Source organism: Argentina anserina, chromosome 6, assembly GCF_933775445.1.
Source record: "Argentina anserina chromosome 6, drPotAnse1.1, whole genome shotgun sequence".
In the NCBI taxonomy this organism is placed as follows: Eukaryota; Viridiplantae; Streptophyta; class Magnoliopsida; order Rosales; family Rosaceae; genus Argentina; species Argentina anserina.
The window spans coordinates 32,157,906-32,181,538 of NC_065877.1; the positions used below are offsets into that span (position 1 = coordinate 32,157,906).

A 23,633-nucleotide genomic window follows, 5' to 3' on the forward strand; every position below is an offset into this window, starting at 1 on the left:
TTGCCAAAGTGGCCAGTTTAAACTTGCAGCCAATGAGAGTAGGACCTGAATAGTGTTCATTTTAGCAACGAGAGAAAAAGTCTCATCATAGTCTATACCATATGTTTAAGTAAACCCTTTGCTACAAGTCATACTTTATACTGACTCACTGATCCATTTGCTTTATATTTTACTGTAAACACCTAGCGATAACCTACAACCTTCTTTTCATCATGTGGAGGAACAAGTTCACATGTATTGTTCTTCTGCAAAGCTTCCATCTCTTCCTCTATTGCTTTCCTCTATTTTGGGTCATCCAATGCATCCTGCACTGTTTTAGGTACTAATACAGTAAATGATTCATATAACTTGGATAATCTTCTAGTGGACATATAATTGGCTACTGCATACTTAAATTTGGCTTGTAGAGTAGGTTCATATCTTTTGGTTGTCTGACCACGAGTAGACCTATTTGGTAACACATATTGACCACTACTGGACTCACTACTATTGGTATATGTAGATGGACTAACCTCTGGAGTATGATCTTCAGTACAAGGGAGATATGAGTCAGGGGTAGGAGCGATGATAGGAGGGGCCAGTTCTGGTACCTGGATGTTTGGAGGCTTGTTATTTGAATGTGCTTCAGGAGTTGATGAGTTGATAATTTCAACTGGATTCGTCAAAGTTTCACTCTCATAAATGACTTCTTCTAATTCCTCCCCCTCTTCGTGATATAGCTCTTCGAAATATGAATGCTCCCCCTGAAGAGTTGTATCAGAAAAGGTAAAATAGCTCATATCCTCAAAGAAAATAAAATCCATAGTGACATTGTACTTTCTAGTAGGAGGATGATAACACTTGTACCCTTTATGATGTCCTCCATATCCAACAAACACACACGAGTGCCCGAGCATCCAACTTAGATCTTTGATTTTTAGGTACATGAACAAAATTAACACAACTAAAGACATGTGCATGAAGATTGTGAAATGACGGTAAGGTAACATGGAATGCAAGTACCTCAAAGGGGATTTTTCCTGACATGACACTAGATGGAAGACGACTGATGAGGTGGGAAGAGGCTAAGACAACATCGCCTCAAATATATTTAGGCATATGAGCACTAAAGAGAAGAGAGCGAGCCATATCAAGCAAATAATGGTTTTTCCTCTTTGACACTCTATTTTGTTCAGGTTTTTGCGGACATGTAGTTTGATGAACTATCCTATGTGATTTAAAAAACTTTTAGAAAACATGATTAGCATATTCTCCCCCTTTGTTCGAACAAACAACTTTAATGGTACTGTTATACTGTGTTTTAACAAGAGTACGAAAAACAACAAAAGCTGAAAAAACTTCATCTTTGGTTTTAAGAAGGACAACCCATGGTAATCTCGTACAATCATCAATAAACAACAAAATATCTCATACACGACACAGTAGGTTCTCTAGAGCGTCCCCAAACATTAGAATTAATAAGCTCAAAATGAATGACACTTTTATTGGAAATACTAGGAGAGTAAATGGTACGATACTTTTGGCCAAAACACATGTTTCACAGCGTAAAACTGACTCATCCACACCAATAAACAAAGTATGCATGAATTTCTTCATATGACTAAAAGATTGATGCCCTAAACGATGATGTCATACCCAAACTTCACTTAGCTTATCAGATGTCAAGGTCATGGCCGCACAAGATTGTGTTCTTGGTTTCTCCCCTGCGTATGTTTGATCCAGATGGAATTACCTGCCTCTCAGATAACCCTGACCAATTAACTCCCTGGTGAGAAGATCATGAAATACCACATACGTGGGACAAAAAGTTCACAAAGCATTTAGACTCAGTATTCAACTGTGGAACAGATATCAATGATGAGACAAGTTCGACACATATAACACATTATAAAGCTCTATTGTGGGAGTGATACGGCCTGACCCCCTTTTCCTAAAACTGGAAAGGCCTCACCATTAGCATTAGTAACATAGGATACTGATGGATGAGATAATTTAGCAAAATAAGATTTATCATAAGTCATATGGTCTGAAGCACCAGAATCAATAATCCATGTATCAGAACCAACAAAGTTAGATATATTTTAAAGCCATACCAATCTTACCATGATCAGCTATAGAGGCTGTAGAAGTAGCTCCACCTACTGTATGATGATCTTGACCAGTTACACCATAAAATCTGGTTCTTGGACCAACTGAATAGCTGCTTTCGCCTTAAGACAACAACCATGCTTCTTTGGTTTGAGATACGGGTGCAGCTTCCAACAAGTCTCTCGAAAATGATCAGAATCATCACAGTAAGAGCAGTGAGGACGAGGACGATTCCCAAAGCTATGTGGTGGTCCTTGCTAATGAATTAGAACTGAATTTGATTGCTGAAGAAGTGGTGCTAGAGATCTCGCTTGAACATTAAGGCTATAAACTTCAACTTGTGCTTGATCGAGACTTTCCTGCTGAGACTCATCCTTACGGATATATGTTAAAGCTATAGTCAGGCTAGGGGGTTATGTCATTCTAAGCAGCTCTTTTTTAGCACTGTTATGCTTTGCATCAAGACCTTTAAAAAAATAGCGAATCGATCAAGTTCTTTTTCCTTTTGGTACCAAACAATAATCTTCTGTGATCTTGCAAGGACGCTTCATATCAATCTCAGCCCAAATATTCTTCAGTTTGGTGAAATACTGAGCCACTGGCTGCCCATTTTGTTGCGTTGCTGAAGCTGTGCACATTAACTCATGAACATGTATAAAATCAGACTCATTAGTGTATATGTCTTCCAATGTCTTCCAAACTGTCCGTGCAGTATCACATTACTCCACACGGTCTACTATCTCCTCATTCATGGTTTTGTACAAGACTGACATTACAATACCATCATCATCTTCCCACTTAGTGTAGGCGTCAACATCGTCTTCACTATGGGCCTTAATTGCCCCAGTTACATACCCCATCTTGTGCAATCCTTGGAGATGAGCTGTCATGATTCTCTTCCAATTACGGACATTGGTTCCATTGAGTTGGCTCCCCCAACGGAACACTTTTAGAATTTTTGACAGATACTTCAAACTTCTGGACCTCATTGGCTTTGAAGTTTTCAATTCCATCGCTCATTGTAAAACCTTCTTTTCCCGGATTCATTTTAGTTATGAGAGTGCATAAAACTGTTGTTTCAGCCCTTCCTTCTCTAGAAAGATACAAGGAGCTTTAAATGGCCTTCTTTTTTTAGAATAGATCGAGGAAGCAAAGCAACCATTGCCTGCTTATCAGGCCATCCGCATAAATCCTATCCGATTAAAAAAAAAGGCAGTTTCATTATGGTGGTATACTAAATAATTAGTAAATCAGTAGTTATGCAGCGGAAATAAAACTAACAATAAGAATAAGCCTCATATGTATTTCTACTATCGGTGAATCTTCTATGTCTTGAGTAAACCTTCACTGTCGGTGTATTTGCACAGTCAACATAAACAATCTAGCACTTTAGCTACACTCGACGGATTTTTGTTGGACTTAATGGCCAAAGCAGGTCGATTTGCATATGATATTGGATTGATAGCAGAGCAACGTCAGGCTGAGGATGACTGGCCGACACGGGTCGGGTTGTTGAAGATGACGCTGGACTAAAGAAGTCAAGCTTGAGATGCTACCTAGACCAGAGAACACATATGTAGCTGATCGGGGAACTACACTGGATTGATGCAATGACAACAATGAGGCTAAGATTAGCGACGTCGGTTGGAGCAAAGAGAGACGTCGGTCGTAGGGCACTCTGATGATGGCGTCAGGGACTTTGAAAGAGTGGACCATCGATCTAGTAACAGAATACGACATTGATGGACTCCAACATGTGATGATGATGAATTCTAATGACTGGGTTTCTCAAACTCCAGGAAATTAGAAAAGAGAGACAAGAGACAAAGTCATTTCAGATCTTTGCTCTGATATCATGTTAAACTATGAGATTAAGAGAGAATGAAACCAGAATGGTGTGTGATACTCTTAAAAACATGTCTATTCACAAATGTATTCTTCTCTGAATTGAAGGAAATTTATAGTAGTACAATTAATCTATAGCTAAGTGTGAATGAGAAATACAATAGTAAAGCTATGTATGAAACTTAGAATTTGTAAGTCATAGAAACCAACTACATAAATGCAGTAGAGATCTTGTCATGTAGAGTCCAGATTTGCTGCTTCTACTATTGTAGCTGTGTTGAATGAAACAATGTTGCGAGCTAACATAGAGTATATAGAATGATGCCAAGATCCAAGACCCACCTCAGGTCTTTTGAGTTACAGTTCACGGCAAACTCTCTTCCTCAATCCTCATTCTCTGCCTTGTTTTCAAAGAAAACCCAAATATATGATGGAATCCATGAAGAATGTCATGTATCTAAATTTTGGCCGGGGTTTTTCATTTGTTGTATTTATAAACATAATGCACAATTGTATCGTAGATTTTTGAATCTATGTGCATGGAACATTATTACAAGAGTTGATCATGCATTTTTCCGGCCAATAACCCGAGAGAAAACAACCTAGCAGCCATCTGTGCCGATCTAAAGATGGAGCTCAGGTGTTGGGAGCTCGAGATTCGGACCACAACATAAGTGAAATCACTCCAACAACAATACCACCAATAGGGTAAACTAAAAGAGTGATTCCTATTCGACAGTCCACCCTGCCATCACTGTGTTGATGGTTTGTTCTTTTTATTTGGGCCAACTGGGTCGGACCCTGAGTGGATTAAAGTGTTCATTATTACCCTTCAATCAACCTTAGTAAAAATTAGTCTCACCAACTCATTCGAACTTACAACTATACCCCTCGATCTTAACAGTGTTTTTGGCGCCACATTACTCATGTGTATTCTATAATTATCCAATTTTCTTTGGGTAAATAAATTGAACATGATTTTTTAATTATTTTTTCTGGACTTGCAAGCTTGCAATTGAATGCAGAAATGACATTACTATGATGGCAGGCTGTAGTTGATACATTAAATGTAACCATATTGCTCAGAATTCACATCATGCTAGCTCTGACATCATCTGCTCAACTACCCAGCACCATTCTAGCTACTGTAAGCATCTATGGTATTTATTGTTCATCCATGGAATCCATATGTAACTGGGACCAAAACAGAGATATAGATCACAGATCAAGCCAACAAAAACCCAGGTAATTATGAAACCAATTTTCATTACCTTTCCTTCTGAAGAAAAAGGCATAACACGATAGTTGGAATATTCATTTCAAAAGAGCTAAAACCCCACTCTATTGGATCCTGGGTACAAAGTTAGTGAAGGTGAAAAGAAAAGAGATACAACTCAGAAATAAACAAAACAGAGTCTAGTAGCTTAATTTTTGTCTATGATATGATCGAGGAAGTCAATTCCCGAACCCCTCTAATCCTTTCATTTGAAAATGATCATATAGGGTGCGCTCTTGACTTCTCCACTCTTGTTTAAGCTGAATTCCTCACCAGCATTGTTGCTCCTTTCCTTTCTTTCCCTTCAACTCCCTAAAAACTGGAGCAGCAAGAGAGCTGATCAGGCTTCATTGTCCAAGGACAAAGAAGCCTTGATCCTCTCCACTGTGCATGCTATGAGGTTATTGACTGTTGCCACAGACCCCAAGGACAGCTTTGCAGTTGGAACTGAATCCACTAGGATCTGGAAGGCAACTGTCAATAATGACCCTCCAGATTCAGCTTCACCATTGTTGCTCCCGCTGGTTCCATCTGGGAGTATAGCAAACCCAGATGGCAGCAGCGCAACATAGTCGGGGTCGCTGCCATTCAGCACAACATTCATAGCAACTATGTCCACAGGGGCATAGATGACATATGATGCCGTAGAGTCGGTGCAGCTCTCCTGCAGTATGAGCATGTTGCTCTGACTCGAATTGGCACTCTGCAAGGTAAAATTTAAGTTCATCAGGGTAAATAGAACTATTGTTAGTAAGACAACATCAACAATAAGAAGGAAGATATGAATGTACATTTACTCGAAGTAGTGACACGCAATTCCCAGTGTCACGCCCATTGGCTATGTGTGCCATTTCTTGCACAACGCCACCATTGGAGAGGATATCCCACTGCATCAAACACGATAATGAAACTCGGTTTAATGTACTTCATGGAATACTACGCTTGGGGTGATGAAACTCGGTTTAATTTACTTCTTCATTAATGTTTCAGGTTATGCAGATGAGTTTCAATATCTGGGGTCTTGAATTATCGCCCAGCCAAGATTAGGTGAAATGTGATAAATAAATAAAAAAATTGTTGTCCCTTTGGGTACAATTTCTTAAAATGTGGGTAACCCAACATTATTGAAATGTAATTCACATACCTCATTTCGGGAGTTCTCATCACGAAGAAATTCAAAGACCCTTTTAGGGGGGACAGGAAGCCAGAATGAGGTTGCAGCGCTGAGCACAATACCTGGAGGCCTTCCTGGATCATCAACACTCTTTCGGGTCATTACACGAACATCATCAGCCCCTGTCCCAGACAATGTTGTCCATGTATGAGTGGTAGATGCACTCACTCCAGCACAGAAACTTATAACCATTCTCTCAGCCAGCTTCAACATGCTCTTCCTCCCTTCTTGAGTTGTTATCACTGATTAACCATGCAATAATATCGTTTAACCAAACCATCAAACCAAATTAAACTAGTGGTTCTTAATAACTAGTATATATCTAACAACTGCGTATCATACTAATCTGTAAAGAGTGACAAATAGACTACATACCACCAACATCACCGGTAGGGATGTTTGTCGCCAAAGCGCTGGCAAGACGCTCACATTGGCGGTCTAAGGTTGCCACCCATCGTTTAGCACCAAATGCATGGCCAGAGTTAACCAGTTGTTTGTAGAGATTGTGAACACCTCTTTCGTCCCCTTCAACATGCTCAACCCAAGTAACCTAATGCAGGCACCAACGTTTAAAAACTAACTCAATTTTGATGCATAAATTCGTTGAAATACTGATATACAGAGTTCTTAATCTAATTTAACTACCTTTGAGTATCCATTTGGCATTTCTTGGATGAGACATCCAGAAGGTCTTCTTTGACATGATTTCAGAGTAGAAGTATAGCCGCGTTGATTGTCTAAGGAGACATCAACCACTGCCCATGTGCCATCGACATGCTGCTTACAGTACCTCACAAAATAACTCTCACGAGTTGGAACTAATGGTGATGGTACTTGGAATTCTGCTGTCATCTGCCAAATGACAATACAGTACATTATTCATACTGGAGAACTCTCTTGAATCATATACTGTACAGCTATCTCCGCAGTCAGCATTATGCTTACCACTTGCAAAGCTCCATTGTAGTTTCCTGCTACTCCCGTTGATAGCACATCCAGAGTCATAGCTCTTGATACAATCCCCGAAAATACAGTTGACCATTGATTCTAAATAGTAGAAACACGAGGAAAATGTATTAGGGTTCAAGGGACTCCATTTCTAAGGCATTAATCTGTTTGTTAAACAATAGATTCATATTAAATTTATTCTTTTGTGTCATATTCTTATGAAAATATATGCTATCTCATTTAGATTGATTTCAAATGTCTAAATAACCTCACTTGATTTAGATCAATATTGATCAATCTAAATCTAATTAACTATAAAACATGTGTTAACTAGTAAAGTTAAAATGATATGATTTTGAAACTTTATATCAATCTAAGTATATTTATGACAATAAATCCTGATACTTGTAGACCACATCATCGATCTGAATCAGATTACAGTATATGTATCAAAGAATATAACATGTGCTAGCTACAACAAAGCATTGATCAATCCAAGAATATCAATCAGCGTTTCTAAACCCTAAATATGCATACATCTATAATGTTGTTTCAACGTGTGGATATATCAAAATTTAACATCATTAAATAGAAACTGAAGAGTATAATCCAAACATATACAGATAGTTCAATTGAATCAGTAATTAAGCTTACCACATCCATGAGAATCTCAACAAGGTTATTGTGATTCATAATGACGACAGCACTCTCCCGTGAAGCTTCACATTTGAATCCAGATTGTTTTGGAACAATTCCTCGTGGAAATGTTCGAATGTACTCATCCTCATTGAGCACAGAGGTTGATCCATCGATGCTATTCATCCACAGAGGTTCACCAATTTGAGCCATTTGAATCAGCTCCTCCATAGCTGCAACTGCAAGCTCAATAATCATGGGCTTATCTGCCTCACTTGGTGCACCAATTGACCGCATAATGTCTCCAGAATTATACACGTCTGAGTTTTGGAAGAAGCTATGGTGAGGGCTAGAGCCCAAGCTTCCCACTCCAGGATCAATTGGATTGCGGTGAGGTGGAACTGGTGAAGATATATGAGAGTAGTTCCCCACTGGCTTCCCGACGTATTTAGCAGCAATTGCTGATATTCTATCAATCTGGAAAGAAAAGGAAAGTAGTTAGTTAATTAGGAAATGAAGATAAATAAGCTTAATTATCATTACACTAATATGCATGCATAATATGATTTTGAAAATACAAAATAGGTAAATATCCCCTTGTTAGAAAATGTAGTCCAAATTCAACCCTATATATACCAAATTCAATAATTTTGATATACTGAAAAAAATCCTTCCTTTATGAGGCACTAGGCCGAAGAATCCGTTTGATGCAATGAAAGTCTGTGATAAACGGTTGTCTTTGTGAGCTGGTTAATTTTTTTTGTTAACAAATTTTTCTAAACTTGCTTACCTCTTCTCTTAATCTAGCATTTTCAAGTCTTAAGTGATGTTCATCGAATGACATCTCTCCGATAGCCGTAGGGCCTCCACAATTAGGACATGATGCATTGCTCAGCGCCTCTCTATATCTCATGTTATCAGCTCGAAGCTTTTCATTTTCATTACGAAGGCTTGTGTTCTCATGCCTCTCATGCTGCGTCTGCAAGACAACACAATGAACAAACAACATTAATACAGTAAAATTAATTGAAAAATTATAAAACAGAATTCACCTCAGAAATTAAATTGTGACCAGTGTTGAGGAGTAGTATCCCATATATTAATGAATGAAATAACTTAATGTTATGGAATTTATATACCTTCATTTGGGTGCGCTTGTTTTGAAACCAGAACTTAACCTGTAATGGTTCCAAGCCTAATTCTCGACTTAGTTCCTTCCTTTGCTTGTCATCAGGGTGTGGACACTCCTTGAAGAAACTAAAATCTCGAAAAATAAAAACAAGCAAATTTTTAGAGGTAATAATTAACATTATCGGCAAATGATAATGAATCTCTTAAGCAAGTATTAACAAAGCCTTGACTTAAAATAATTACGCTTCCATTTCTTGGATCTGATGCTGGGTGTGGCGGTGATATCTCTTCTTCTTGTTAGGGCGAGGGTCTTGTCCATCATCGCCGGAGCCACCTCCTTCCAGGTTTTCGCTGCCAGATTTTGTAGCACTGTCGAAATCATCACCAAGACGTGCATTCAGCTCGCTTTCAGAAGTGTTATGAGTGGCCATCATCTCCAGAGGGTTTCCGAAATGACCTCCAGCTTCCATCATGTTTGGCTGGAACAAATCCATAGCTAGCTCTTTAAGATTTTCCGCAAGCAAGCAAGAGGCTTTTTATTGTTTTGAAATCTAATCAAACGGAAATGAAAAACAAAACAAAAAAATGGGCACTCAAAAACATGGTTCTGGGAGAGTAGTATAGTACAGTAGTCTTAAAAAACTATTTGAAAGCTAAACAAAAGACGCGTTGAATTTACTAAGATCTCTGTCTTTTTGCCCCTCTCTGTGGCTCTCTGTGTTGTGTGGAAAACATCTATAAAACTTTTTTCTTATATCGAGACGGATTTGCTTCAAAAGGAAACTTTGGTCTACCTTAGGTCAAAAGCCCATCAACGTAAATGAATATTTTTTTTCGTGTTAAGAACTGCGGTCAAAATTAAAATTTTAAGATGAAAATGAAAATGAGGAGAGCGAAATCAGGAAAATAGTGGATAAAACGTACCCATTAATTTTTCATCCAAAAAAATTGTTTCAGACAAGTAAGCAAATAATTAGAAAGACTAGATCTAGAAGCATATATGGCACTGACCTGACCAAGAGTAAGGCCTGAAGATGATCCATACCCACTGAGATTCCCATTGCTTCCCATCATCGAAGGCATATTTCTCGCTGGAATCATAATACCGGCAGGCATATTTCAACAATCAGAAACCCTAAACTCCCTTGGAGCTACTGTTGCATTTTTGGGGGGATTATTTCGTATAGGGCTACCTAGATATATATGAGGGTTTAAGGGTTTGAGCTAGATTTGATTCTCTGACAGCGGTGTTGAGAAAATGGGAAATTTCACGGGTTAACAAGAGACAGAGAGCAGACAAAATGGTTTTGTTTTTGAAAAGGCCGGAGGATCTCACACTCTTATAAATCTATCTGGTTTTTGTACTCGGTGAGGTAGAGAGTGTCGAAAGGAGCAGACATATAGGGTTGAGTCGATGACGATTTCTTGACAGAGCGATTTCAATCCGAACCAAATGGACCGAGATTCATAACGCCAACGAATATCTGGTTGTTTTGACACCCAAGTATGTCCTTATAAGCTGCAGTAACCTAAAACGAACAAAATAATCGGTTAAAAAATATATATATTACAAATAAATAAATCGAAGAAGCCTGACCGGGCAGCAAAGAGGAAACTTATTCTGCAATTAGCCCATCAGCCATGAAGGTATAAACAAAAAACAAAAAAAAGTTGAAGAAAAAATAGAAATTTTGAAATACCACTATATATCTATGATCTTCTTCCTTGGATACTTCCCCGCAAAATTAAGCTTTGGGCGGGAGACGTGTTACAGATCTGACTTGGGAGTGACTAGCTTCCGGGAAACCGCTGATTGGTGTCGCGGAAGTGGTTTTCCGGCGTAGGGCTTCGGTGTGTTACTAAGGTTTTACGCAAGGAATAATATATAGGTTTGAACTTGAAGTTGAAAAATAAGAGAAAAAACGGATGATGAAGAAGAAGAAGAAGAAGAAGAGGCAAAAGAGCAGTAGACGGGTTCAAAGGAAGGAGAAAGAGGAGGAAGATGGAGAAAAGTATGGCAGCGGGGAGTAATTGCAGAGCGTATTGAGAGGGTGCAAATGCATTTAATGGTGGGAGAGAGAGACTGGGAGGTGTAATTGCGATGAGAGAGAGATAGGGATGAGTGAGAAAGAAAAGATATCATTTTTATGGGGGTTTAATTCTTCCTCTAGGAGAGTGTATGGTGCAATGGATGACGGCTACCAAACTCTATGTTTTCTTCTCCTCCAATCTATTTGCTGTAATCTATGAATCTCTTACCACCCAAAGTTATACAGCACATTTCAATTTAACTTTCTATTAGTAAAAACGGATTCCGGGAAGTAATCCCGATCCGGAACACAACCATAATTCATTGTATCTTGTATATTAGTCAGTATTATACATTCGTTATGATAATCATGCACGCCACGTAATAATTAAAAGGAAATTTTCACTCAGATGGATAGATGATTGATGTAGTAAAATCGGAATTGAAGATCGACCACATTAAACTGATATTTTCATGCATGTTCGTTATAACGTACGAGATATGATCGCTCTTCTATACGGAGGCATATATATTGACATACAAATATCGATCGATATTGTCAATCGCAAACATGCAATATGTATATACATGTGAATCCCACTACAATATATATGCATCAACACACAAATCTATTTTCACGTTAGATTAGGTTTTTTAGGTTGATGACGAGATATAAAGGTAATTAATCGCATGGAATTTTTATCGTTAGCATTCACTTTGTATTTAGTCACATGCAAAGAGGATGCCATATTGCAAAACATCCTAGTCTCCCTAGCACAAAATTAAACACTGAACGCTACTTGATCGAGGGTACGATTTTTCCAGTACGTACGTAGCAATGTACGTACTAGCTAGAGATCGAGATCAATTAACATGTATATGTACTTTGATAGTACTGCTTTGATATTAATTGGAAGCTTAAAATAAAATGTAAATGAAAAAAGAAGTAAATGAGGTGAACAAAGAAATAAGGCCGCTTTGATGTCTTGAATATTGATGTTTACATTGAAGCTGCGAAAGGATTTTGGACCTTCCAAACATTTCGACATTAATAAATCTATCAAGTATTCGAATGATTAACTGTTGTTTATTCTGAATGAATCGAACCTTTATCTAAATTTCTCTAGCTAGAACAATATGGCGGATGTTTTACCCTTGTAACCAATTAAGTTGGATTCTATTTGTTTATTTGGGCACAAAACTTCAGAGACGTATACGTTGATCGAGTTACACCTAGCTCATGGATTGTGCGTTTACAAAATTGTTGTCAGTGATGGCTAAGGAAGTAAACAGATACAACATTAGAAGATACTGTACCTCCATGAATGTGTTCCAATGCATAATGTGGGTATTAATTTGGAGAAGGTTACAGAGATAAACAAGATATGCATCCAGGAGTGTGTTATCGATGGCGTCCGAATGAATGATTAATTGTACGTAACAATGTCGCTGTAAAATCTAATCTTTCACGCCAGAAAAATCATATAGTCATGAGCTAATTAACAATCAGTTCAAACATAAATAGAGTTAATATACAGACAACTCAACATGATCGAGATCCATATATCATCGGTGGTGGACATAAATTCTCCACTCGGAACCCTACTTATAATATCAGTGATTACTGTGGACAAAAAATGATAATGATTTCAGTAAATGACTATGTAATATTAATATATAGGTAGTACAGTGCTCAAAGTTAAAGTACATCAAATGCATTAATATGTACCGGCTTGTTTTTTGAGAAAAATACATGTACGTATTAGCGAGGATTTGAAGTTTTGAAGATCATTGATGCGCCTTATGGATGAAATAGCTAGGTTTTGTTTGCATGCGTGTGTGGCCTGTGAGACTCCTACGACCTCCTCCATTGTTGTGAAGGTTGGTGGCACTGTAATTCTCTCTCTCTCTCTCTCTCTCTGCTGCACTCTTTTCCGTCCGAAATAAATGGAACGGAGCCACGCAGGCGCTGCATGGCGAGAACCATTTACTGCATTCATGCCTGCCTCGCATACCCCCCATGGATTTCACATTATGATTTACCAAATGCAAGCATGCAATCTTCCATAACATACCATCATGGAGCATATATGATCTGTCTTCTAGCCATCTAGCTAGCTCCTCCATCAATAATTCCCAGTCCTGGTAATTTTTTTTTCTTTGTGATCTTACCAGGTTTAAGCGAAGTTTGAACCGAACAAAGTCAATCGCTGCGTTCCATTCGAAACAAAATTAGAAACCCTGCTTTGCGTAGAGGCCAGTCGCACCAACTGACCATACTTTGGGGACTGGAAGATGAAGCTTAGGCGGGTCCCAATGTTGAGAGTGTTTTCATACCTCATACTTGACGCAATTGCAAGTCAAAACCCTTAAACTTTGTACAGTGGAAATCATCGGAATTTGGAAAACACCGACTCTTACCAGAGCGTTCTTCGTTTTCGTAAGATAAGCTATGTATGTACGTATTGGACGAATTATAATTATCTTCTTATATATCAGATCAGTATTTTCATACATACTGTATATATCAAAGTCGGCAAAACTAATCGCTACTACTATACAAGTATTAGACAGAGATTGAGGACGACGTCAATTAGGGTTTTTGACAAATTGAACCAATCAACGTCACATTCCATCGCATCTTATCATGGGATAGTGACATCTTTATAATTAACATTCCCATCCTAACATCATCTGGTTCCCGATGATATATAGTTGATATTTAATAGTTAATATTGTTGTTCCATTCCCTTTTCGACTTAAGAACTTAAATATAAGCAGGTCTACTGTTAAGCCTGTCCCCTTCAGATTAATCAATTTCTGTTTTCTTTTTTCATACTTGCTCCACCCCGTCTCCTTCTAAAATATTAGGGTGCATATGTAATAACCCGATTTTTTGGAATGATTTTTAGATCACTTTTGAATTTATAAAGTATGTGAAATTCATTAAACGTGTTTGTGCTGCCTTGCGAAGTCGGAAATTGAAAACGGAACGTTTATTTAGAAAAACATTACGTTTTCGAGACGTGAACATCGACTTTTACTCCGCGATCGTTTGTGAAAACTTTCTTCACGAAAGTCGTAGAGCTCGTCGATACGAGTGTGTGGACGTGTGACGCGTTCGAATCGGACATCGGACGTAAAAGTTATTAACGTCGGAAGTTCGTTTCTGATTTTGGAAATAGTATAAAAGGAAGGAGAGGAGATTAGAAATCAGAAAATCAGTTTTTTTTTTTTCAAAAATCAGGTCGGTTACTGTTCACCCGAGCTCGGGTACTGTTCACCCGACCCAAAAATCTTCTCCGGCCGATTTCTCCACCATCGGACGTCGCCTCGTGTCGTGCCACCTATCAAACTGACGGGCTCGACGATCTCCATCTTTTGGGCTACGCCTTGCACTCCGGCGACAACCACACATGGTGCAGCAACTTCCGGCCGGAAGTTGCTGCTGTGTCGGCGCCGCCTCCTCCGACCACCATAGCTCGAGATTCTTGAGGGGTTTTGCTTGTCTCAGTCCCAGCAACATTCCCACAAAAGAAATCGAGCCAAATCGAAGTGTAAGTACCCGAATCAAAAATTTCAATTTCTAGGGTTTGTGAATAGTGTCAAATTTATGTTCTTTGTTGTTTGGACTGTTTAGGCTCGGATTTAGACCTTGTTGTCAACTAGAAAGTTGTTGGACATGTTGTTTAGGTTGTGGTGGTGAAATTTGGTGATGATTGGTGGCGGTCGGTGAACAGTGATGCCGCTTGAATAGTACTGTGAATAGTGTTCTGAACAGTAACTGTGAATAGTGTTTTAGTAAAGACTGTGCTTAGTAAATCATGAACAGTGTTCTGTGAACAATGTTTTATGAACAACATTTAGTTGTACTGAAATCGTCACCTGATATTTTAGGTATCATTTTCTAAGCATTTATCATGCTATTAGGTGACTGACGAAACGAGTGAAGAAATTATTTTCAGTGTCGTGGAAGTTGCACGCAGGAAAGAATGTGAGTAAAATCTCACTTATTTACCAATCTACCCTTGCGGTGATTCAAGATTTTGCAAAATATTAAAGAATGGAATATGACATGTATATGATATAGTGGATTATATATATATTGTATAAAATGGTAAATAAGTATATATATATATATATAGTTTGCTATATAATATACTGTTATGATTTTATCGTGATTACGTCATTTTGATGACGAGATTTATATATCGAGAATGTGATTTTGATTTGTACAATATGAGGTGTGATTATTGTACGTGATTTTGTTTTGTACAATATGAGGTGTGATTATTGTACGTGATTTTAACATGGAGATTGTTAAAATGTTGATTTGTTTTTTGGACTTGATTTTTGAACAATGTGAGGTGTGATTATTGTACGTGATTTTAACATGGAGTTTATGAAAACGTTTTGTCTTCGGACGAGTTTTGTCTTCGAATGAGTTTTTGTCTTCGGACGTGTTTATGAAATAAGACATGTATATGATATAGTGGATTATATATATAAATATATTGTATAAATGGTAAATAGGTACATATATATATGGTTTTCTAAATAATATACTGTTATGATTTTATCGTGATTATGTCATTTTAATGACGAGATTTATATATCGAGCATGTGATTTTGATTTGTACAATATGAGGTGTGATTATTGTACGTGATTTTAACATGGAGATTGTTAAAATGTTGATTTGTCTTCCGACTTGATTTTTGTACAATATGATGTGAGATTATTGTACGTGTTTGGCAAGTCGGAACCTAACATTTGGCCGGGCGAAAGTTACGATACAGTTAGAGCTCTAGTCTGTTTGCCGGAGTACTGCATGTGAGGTAACGGGTGGTTATTTGCTCATGAGTACTCATATTTTTGGATGTTGGGCAGCGGGTGGTTGCCCAATATCGGCGGTGTACTACGAGAGGGGTAATAGATGTGTACCAGCGTTCTTTAGTACCCGTATTATAAATGCATTTGGGTAACCAGAATGGTTGCTTAATTTCTCGTGAGCGCTTCATTTCATATTTTTTTGGGACAACCAGATGGGCTGTCCATTGACTCATGAGTGCATTTATCTTTGTTTGATTTGTGGATTTTCGTATATATTGTTATGCGAGTTATATTTTCATTTTACTCATACGAGCTGTAAAGCTTACCGGGTTTGTGTTTACAATCCCGGTGCACCAATTCGATGGTGTAGTGGATAACTCCGCAGGTGTGGATTAGCGGGAATTAACGGACCGCTCAGAGGACTTGAAGTTATTTATCTCCAACTTGTGTGAGGATTTGGTGTGACTATCTTGTGAGGTTGTTGTGAGGATTATACATTTCCATTTGTTATAATGTTGAATTATAATTTGGTTTGTAATAATCGGTTTGACTGAGTTGTATTTTGAACTCAGAGATGATCCGCTGTGGCATTTTAAATGATTTCGATTTCATTGAGATTGTTTGGTGTTTAACGACTTTGAAATTTTGAGTTTTTATACTCGAAATTTTAGGATCGTTACAGCATGTGGTTGGTAAATATAAACAACCAAACAGATGGTCTAACGGCCCGAACATCTATTTTAGAATTCCATTTCATTCCAAAATACTGTTTAGGGATCAAACAACAAAAGCTCGAGGTATGTAGTGAATTGATATAAATTAAGGGAATGTGGATGATTGATAACGGAAACGAAGCTTGTTTATTGCCCAAGCAACTTCCTAACCCGCTAGTTATATGCAATCTTTGTTCGTCTCGAATGTCATACAGGCAAAAGTTTCTCCTTTTCTCATGATTGAAGCTCCGGATAGTGTTATGAATGTGTAGACAACTTTGTAATAACTCTACTGAGTTCTGATTTATAAAGTTATTTATTTTGTATCCAAGAAATTCACGACATTGATATTGAATTAATTATAATTATAATTTGGCCTGATGTTGATTTAATAAATTTGACGTCATTCAATAGTATCCATATGTTCTATTTCAATTATTGACCTCTTCTTCGTCATGAATTTCATTCTAACGAGCAATGCTGATTTGATTGAGAAGGTACATTTCCATAATTCTATTTCACACACACATATATATATTTTTCATCAATAATGTCACTTTTATAATTTAATTAGGATATGGCCGGCCAAGTCACAGTTATATTTAGCTAGTCCATATATATAGCTATTCCTTGTATGCGTTGCCATCAAATTCTCTATAACGATTAGTACTGGCGCACGGTGTCCTTGTCATCATATTTATAAAGTCGGGATGGTGTTCAAAGTGAATGTATTAAAATTCCCAGAGACCATCCAATGCGTAATCTGATTTCGTGTTCATTGGTTCTTGGAGGTTTTTTTTTTTTTGAATTTGTTTCTTGGAGGTCTAGGTAGTTTGATCATCAAAGCAGTGGCGGATTTAGGATAAAAATGTTATTTGGGCTAATTTCAAGAGCGGATCTAGGATTTTATGGGGTGGACTATAACATTGGCCGAAAGCAAAAAAAAATTTCATGTTTACAACATAGAGTGTATGAAGTTCATATAATTAAAAGTCAATTAAATCTAAATATTCCTACAATTCCCTAATTCTCTATAATCGTAAGTTCTTAACTAACAAACAAACTAAAATATGCAAATACTCAATCTCTCATTCGACCATTCTCTAACATACTACCAAATTTCCAATCATTCTAAATTGATAGTTTAACTAACAAACTCATATACCAACACTAATTCCCAATTTTCATATAATCATATTCTAAATTTTCAATAAGATTTTTTTAACCAATAAAGTGAACAAACTCATATACCCACTAAATTTCAGTATCTAATCATTTCATAATCAGTATCTAATAATTTTAATCAGTATCTGATTCAATTTTAAAAGAACTTAAAGGAGAACTAGAGAAAAGCTAAACTTGTGGGTTCTACAATAGAATAGTAGAAGTGTAGATGAGAGCAGAGAGAGCTTCGGGCCTTCGGAAGCGCAGCGGCATGGAGTGGCGGTGACAGGCTTGAACGATTTGGAAGAAGAGTAGTCGAATAGAGGAAGAGCTAAAGAACAGAAAAAAGATGTATGAGAGAGACTGAGAGAGACCCCGTGCAATCAATTGGTTTAATTCCTTTTTATTTTTAAATAGAGGGTTTGTTTTTTTTCTGTACTGAAATCTCACCTGGGCTCCAGCCCAGTCAAGCCGGGGCTGGATCCGCCCCTGCATCAAAGCATGAGCAGTTGTTGGCGGCATTGTTTGATTATGGTCCTGGACTACCTCTTACCCTCTTAGAGCATCTTCAACGGGGGCTCTTGCATAAATTTTCTATATGGAACTTTTATTCATAATTCCAAAATATGTAGTTGGACCTCTCAATTTTTCTTTGAGACAATTGACTTTGTCAACAAATCTAGTGTCCTTTGCATCTTCAAACTCACGTTTTTTATTCATGGTTTGTTCATAAAACATCTTTCTCAGAATATTGCTTCAGTCTCGAATCTAATGATATTCCTCTAACATTTAACCCTAAAATTATAGATAAAAAATTATAGGAAAATTTCATTTTTCATTAAGAACGATCATGGTTTTGGAATCTTTGCATTGGTTCGGTTTCATCTTCTAAAGTTCTCTTATATTCCTCTACCAACAGTGTATCAAGATTGTTGGATCAATTTTTTTTCATAGTGGTTTATCAATGAGCAAAATTAACATCAATCTATCATTAAGAAGCAAAATTGACATCTTTAACGATGAAGGTATAAAAATAATTTCAGTGAGTGTCCAGATCATGACCAGATCTATTAGTTGGTTTCCAGGGTTTAGTTTAGTGTTAATTACATTATTGGAATTATAATCCAACATTTTAGTCACTGACTGAAACTCTTCTTAGAATTTTCTTTGTAGATATCATTCGTGTAATACCCCGAATTTTCTTTATCTACCAAGGAGCTGATGTATGAAAGTGCCCCGAATATGGAACAGGCGAATAAGACTCGAGGAGGCGATGTGGAGGCTAGGGATGCTCGAGGAAAAGGGAAGACAATCAGTTCAGGCAGTGGGTTTCCGGGACCGAAAAGTGGATCTTGGAAGAGACCGAGGACATATTACGAGACTCCAGCTAAGGCGGCATCTCCATCTGTTAGGGCTGCACATGTCAGGCAGTTGACATTAGTTAAGTGTTTCGTTTGCGGCGAAATAGGTCACTACGCCACAACTTGCCCGAAGCCAAGGAAGGCGGGCTGTTTCAGGTGTGGGCAAGCGGGACATATGGCTAGAGACTGCACCCGACCTCAACAGGGTAGACAAGAACATCAGCAAAGACAGTTAGGTGCGGGCCAAGCTAGAGTGTTTGCAGTGGGTCAGCGGGACACAAGAGTGGAATGTACCTTATCTATTTTTGACTACATTGCTAGAGTATTGTTTGATACAGGAGCATCACACTCTTTTATTGCTAGTTCGGTAGTGGAGGTGTTAGGTTTGATTCCTACATCTCTTGGAAGCTTTTTATGTGTCACTTCACCTCTTGGAGTGTCTCTCTGTAATAACCCTAGTTTTCGAACAATATTTGGTTTGATTTGGAATCTATCAAGTTGTGAAATTTAATTAGAATGAATGTGATTGTTTGCGACGTTACGAAACTAAAAACGGAAACGTTCTCGGAACGTTTAATTCGAAAAACGTGACGTTACCGCAACCTATATATCGACTTTTATTCCGTTGTTCGGTTGCGAAAACTTTCTTCACGAAAGTTGTAGAGGTCGTCGATACGAGTTCGTGAGTAAGTGACGCGTTCTAATCGGACATCGGACGTGGAAGTTATTAACGTCAGACGTTAGTTTCCGATTTTGGAAACGAGTATAAAAATGACATTTTTGTGATTAGGGTTTCCATTTCTGGAAACCACACTCTCTCTCCTCTCTCTCCGCCTCTCTCTCTCCCTCTCACCCGATTCTCCCTCTTCCCTCTCGGCTTCACCACCGATCTCCCATCTCAGGGAGACGTGGTCCTCACCGCCGGCCTAGGAGGCATCGCACCACCCCCCACAGGCAACCCCAAGGAGGACGCACCCTCTCGCGCCGTGCCGGAGCTCCACCAACATCTCCAAGTTGATGCGTTTCCTCCGCCGTGTCAAAGCCAAACTCTGGTGGTATCCAAGCTTGATTGAGGTGAGGGTTAGCATGACTAGGTTGTTGTGATGCTTGATTGTCGATTTGTGGTTGTTTGGTTGCGATTTGGAAGAGATTGGAGGAGGAGGGTTTTGGAGGAGATGCCGCCGCCTTAGGCGGCGCGTGTGAACGCATGGTGGTGCCTAGCCACGGTGTGATGCCGTGGGAAGGAAGAGGGGAGGAAGGAGAAGAGAATGGGCTCGGCGGTGGCGTGATACGCGCCGTGATTGGTGTCGGAGCGTGAGCGCCACGCGCGGCCTGCCGGAGGTGGCGCGTGCACCCCACGCGCCGCCACGTGCGGCGGTGTGAACACTGTTTCCGAAAAGGGTAATTTTGTAATTTATTTTTACGTACGGTAAATGTAAAAAAGTGATTTACGTACGGTAAATGTAAATGTAAATTACTTTTAGTAAAGGTAAAAAGTAATTTTAGAAGGGTAATTCGGTAATTATTATTTACTGAGACAGTACGTACATTTGAATAGTATTTATACGTAGAGAAATACGTAAACAGTATGTACGCGTACAGAGATACGTATTGGATGTGTTTTTATACAGTAATTCATGAATAGTAAATACGTGAATAGTAAAACAGTGAACAGTAAAAGTGAATATTAAACAGTGACTAGTACTCAGTGAACAGTAAATTCGTAAAACCGAAAATTGCTTAACAGTAACCGATTATTACTGTTACAGCATTTAAAGGTTTACGAAACGTTTCTAAATTATTTTCTTATCTTTTCAAGGTGATCGATAAATCAAGGAAAAGAATTATCTTCGGAAATTGTGAAATTACGCTCGAGTCGATAAGGTGAGTAAAATCTCACATATTTACGAATCTACCCTTGCGGTGAATTCAAGATTTTTGCAAAAGTTTTAAATACTGAAATATGACATGTATATGATATAGTGGAATATATCTATTCGTATAAATGGTAAATAAGTACTTATATATATAGTTTGCTAGATTATATACTGTTATGAATTCATTGGAATTGGTCATTTCAATGATGAGAATTATATGACGAACATGTGATTTTGATTTGTACAATATGATGTGAGATTATTGTACGTGAATTTTAACATGGAGATTGTTAAAATGTTGATTTGTCTTCGGACTTGATTTTTGTACAATATGATATGAGATTATTGTACGTGTTTGGCAAGTCGGAACCTAGCCTTTGGCCGGGTGAAAGTTACGATACAGTTAGAGCTCTAGTCTTTCTGCCGGAGTACTGCATATGAGGTAACATGTGGTTATCGGCTCATGAGTACTCAGATTGTTTTGGATGTTGGGTAGCGGGTGGTTACCTAATATCAGCGGCGTACTACGTGAGGGGTAACGGATGTGTACCAGCGTTCATTAGTACCCGTATTATAAATGATTTTGGGTAATCAGAAGGGTTGCCCGATTTCTCATGAGCACTTTCATTTCATATATTTTTTGGGACAACCAGATGGGCCGTCCATTGACTCATGAGGGCATTTATATTTCTTGATTTGTGATTTTTCGTATATATTGATATGCGAATTATATTTTCATTTTACTCATACGAGCTATAAGCTTACCGGGTTTGTGTTTACAATCCCGGTGCACCAATTCGATGGTGTAGGGGATAATTCCGCAGGTGTTGATTAGTGGAGATTGAGTGACGACTCCGGAGACGCGAAGTCGTTCGTATCCTGCTTGCGGTGAGGTTTCTAGCGTGGATTTGTGTGTGAGAATTGGTGTGGATTTATTTGTGAGTTTTGTGAGAGATTGTGAGGATTATTACATTTCCATCTTATGTAATGTTGAATTATAAATTTGGGTTGTAATAATTGGTTTTCTGAGTTGTATTGAGAACTCAGTAATGATCCGCTGTGCATTTTAAATGATTTCGATTTCATTGAAATTGTTTATTGTTTAACGACTTTGAAATTTTGAGTTTTTTTTTAATTTGAAATTTTAGGGTCGTTACACTCTCGAGCTTGAGACAATCTGCAAGACTTGTCCTATTATGATCAGAGGTAGAGAATTCTCTACTTCTTTGATAGTGATTCCGGACCACACCTATGTTGTGATCTTAGGAATTGACTGGTTGAGGCCACAACATGCTTTGATCGATTGCTTTGACATGGTAGTGTTTTTCCATCGTCTCAGGGAACCAGTTTTTCATTATCGTTGCCTCAAGTCAGATAATGCCATAAGAGTAGGAGTCTTGGCACATGTGGAGTCTGTGGATGAGGAAGTAGCTATTGCACATTGTTGTGGTATCCGAGTATAGTGAGGTGTTTCAAGAGATACCGGGTTTACCTCCTCGAGAGTTGTTGATTTCTGCATTGATGTTGTACCCGGTACAACACCGGTGTCGAAGGCGCCTTATAGGATGGGGCAGAACGAGCTTAAAGAGTTGAAAGTGCAAATAGATGGGCTATTGGACCAAGGGTTCATTAGACCTAGTGTCTCACCTTGGGGTGCGCCGGTGTTGTTCGTGAAAAAAAAAAAGGTTCATTGCGGTTGTGTGTGGACTATAGGGAATTGGATAAGGTGACCATCAAGAATAGGTATTCTTTCCTTAGGATTGATGATTTGTTCGATCATCTTAGAAGGGCTACGGTATTCTCTAAGATTGATCTGAGATCGGTTACCATCAACTCAGGGTGAAGGAGGAAGATATCTCAAAGACTGCTTTCAGGATCAGGTATGGACACTATGAGTTTGTTGTCATGTCATTTAGTCTAACAAATGCACCTGCCGTTTTTATGAGTTTAATGAACCAAATCTTTAGCCATAGTTGGATGAGTTCGTAGTAGTGTTTGTTGATGACATCCTAATATACTCCAAGTCCCAAAAGGAGCATGTGGTACATCTGGATTATGCTTCAAAGTCTAAAGGAAGTAAAATTGTATGTCAAGCTTGGGAAGTGTGATTTTTGGAAGGAAGAAATTAAGTTCTTTGGTTATGTAGTCTCAAAGGATGACGTGTTAGTGGACCCATCAAAGGTGGAGGCAGTGAAGAGTTGGAGTCGTCCAAAGACTCCTACAAAGATTCGTAGTTTCCTTCGGTTGGCAGGTTACTACCGGAGATTCATTGAAGGGTTTTCTAGTATTGCATCTGTAATAACCCCAATTTTTCAAAACGATATTTGATTTGAAGTAAATTCTATAAAGTTTTGAAATTCATTTAAATTGAATTTGATTTGTTTGCAAACGTTACGAAACGGAAACGGAAACGTTCCGAGAACGTTTAATGAAAACGTTACGTTTCCGAACGAATTTATCGACTTTTATTCCGTCGCTCGGTTGTGAAAACTTCCTTCACGAAAGTTCTAGAGCTCGTCGATACGAGTTCGTGAGTATGTGACGCGTTCGAAACGGACAT

The 23,633-nt window shown here is 38.3% G+C and overlaps 2 protein-coding genes across 3 annotated transcripts; one reads left to right on the plus strand and one right to left on the minus strand.

Moving 5' to 3' along the window:
- Positions 1-5,243: 5,243 nt before the first annotated feature.
- Positions 5,244-11,091, minus strand: LOC126797963 (homeobox-leucine zipper protein HDG2). Of its 2 annotated transcripts, none has more exons than XM_050524753.1 (12): positions 10,799-11,091; positions 10,110-10,627; positions 9,342-9,577; positions 9,107-9,224; positions 8,758-8,946; positions 7,986-8,444; positions 7,329-7,430; positions 7,029-7,235; positions 6,759-6,933; positions 6,354-6,625; positions 6,001-6,096; positions 5,244-5,912 (listed from the first exon to the last, which is right to left on the minus strand). In XM_050524753.1, the coding sequence occupies exons 2-12, from the start codon at positions 10,212-10,214 to the stop codon at positions 5,550-5,552; spliced, it is 2,322 nt and encodes a 773-aa protein (XP_050380710.1). In that variant the 5' UTR covers positions 10,215-10,627; positions 10,799-11,091; the 3' UTR covers positions 5,244-5,549. The 2 variants fall into 2 exon arrangements, with proteins under 2 accessions (XP_050380710.1, XP_050380712.1); XM_050524755.1 differs by having other exon boundaries at positions 9,342-9,649.
- Positions 11,092-19,077: 7,986 nt separating this feature from the next.
- On the plus strand, positions 19,078-22,536 carry LOC126797319 (uncharacterized). Its single transcript, XM_050523962.1, has 2 exons — positions 19,078-19,563; positions 22,222-22,536. Exons 1-2 carry the CDS (start codon positions 19,078-19,080, stop codon positions 22,534-22,536), a joined length of 801 nt encoding a protein of 266 aa, XP_050379919.1.
- The last annotated feature ends 1,097 nt before the right edge of the window (positions 22,537-23,633 follow it).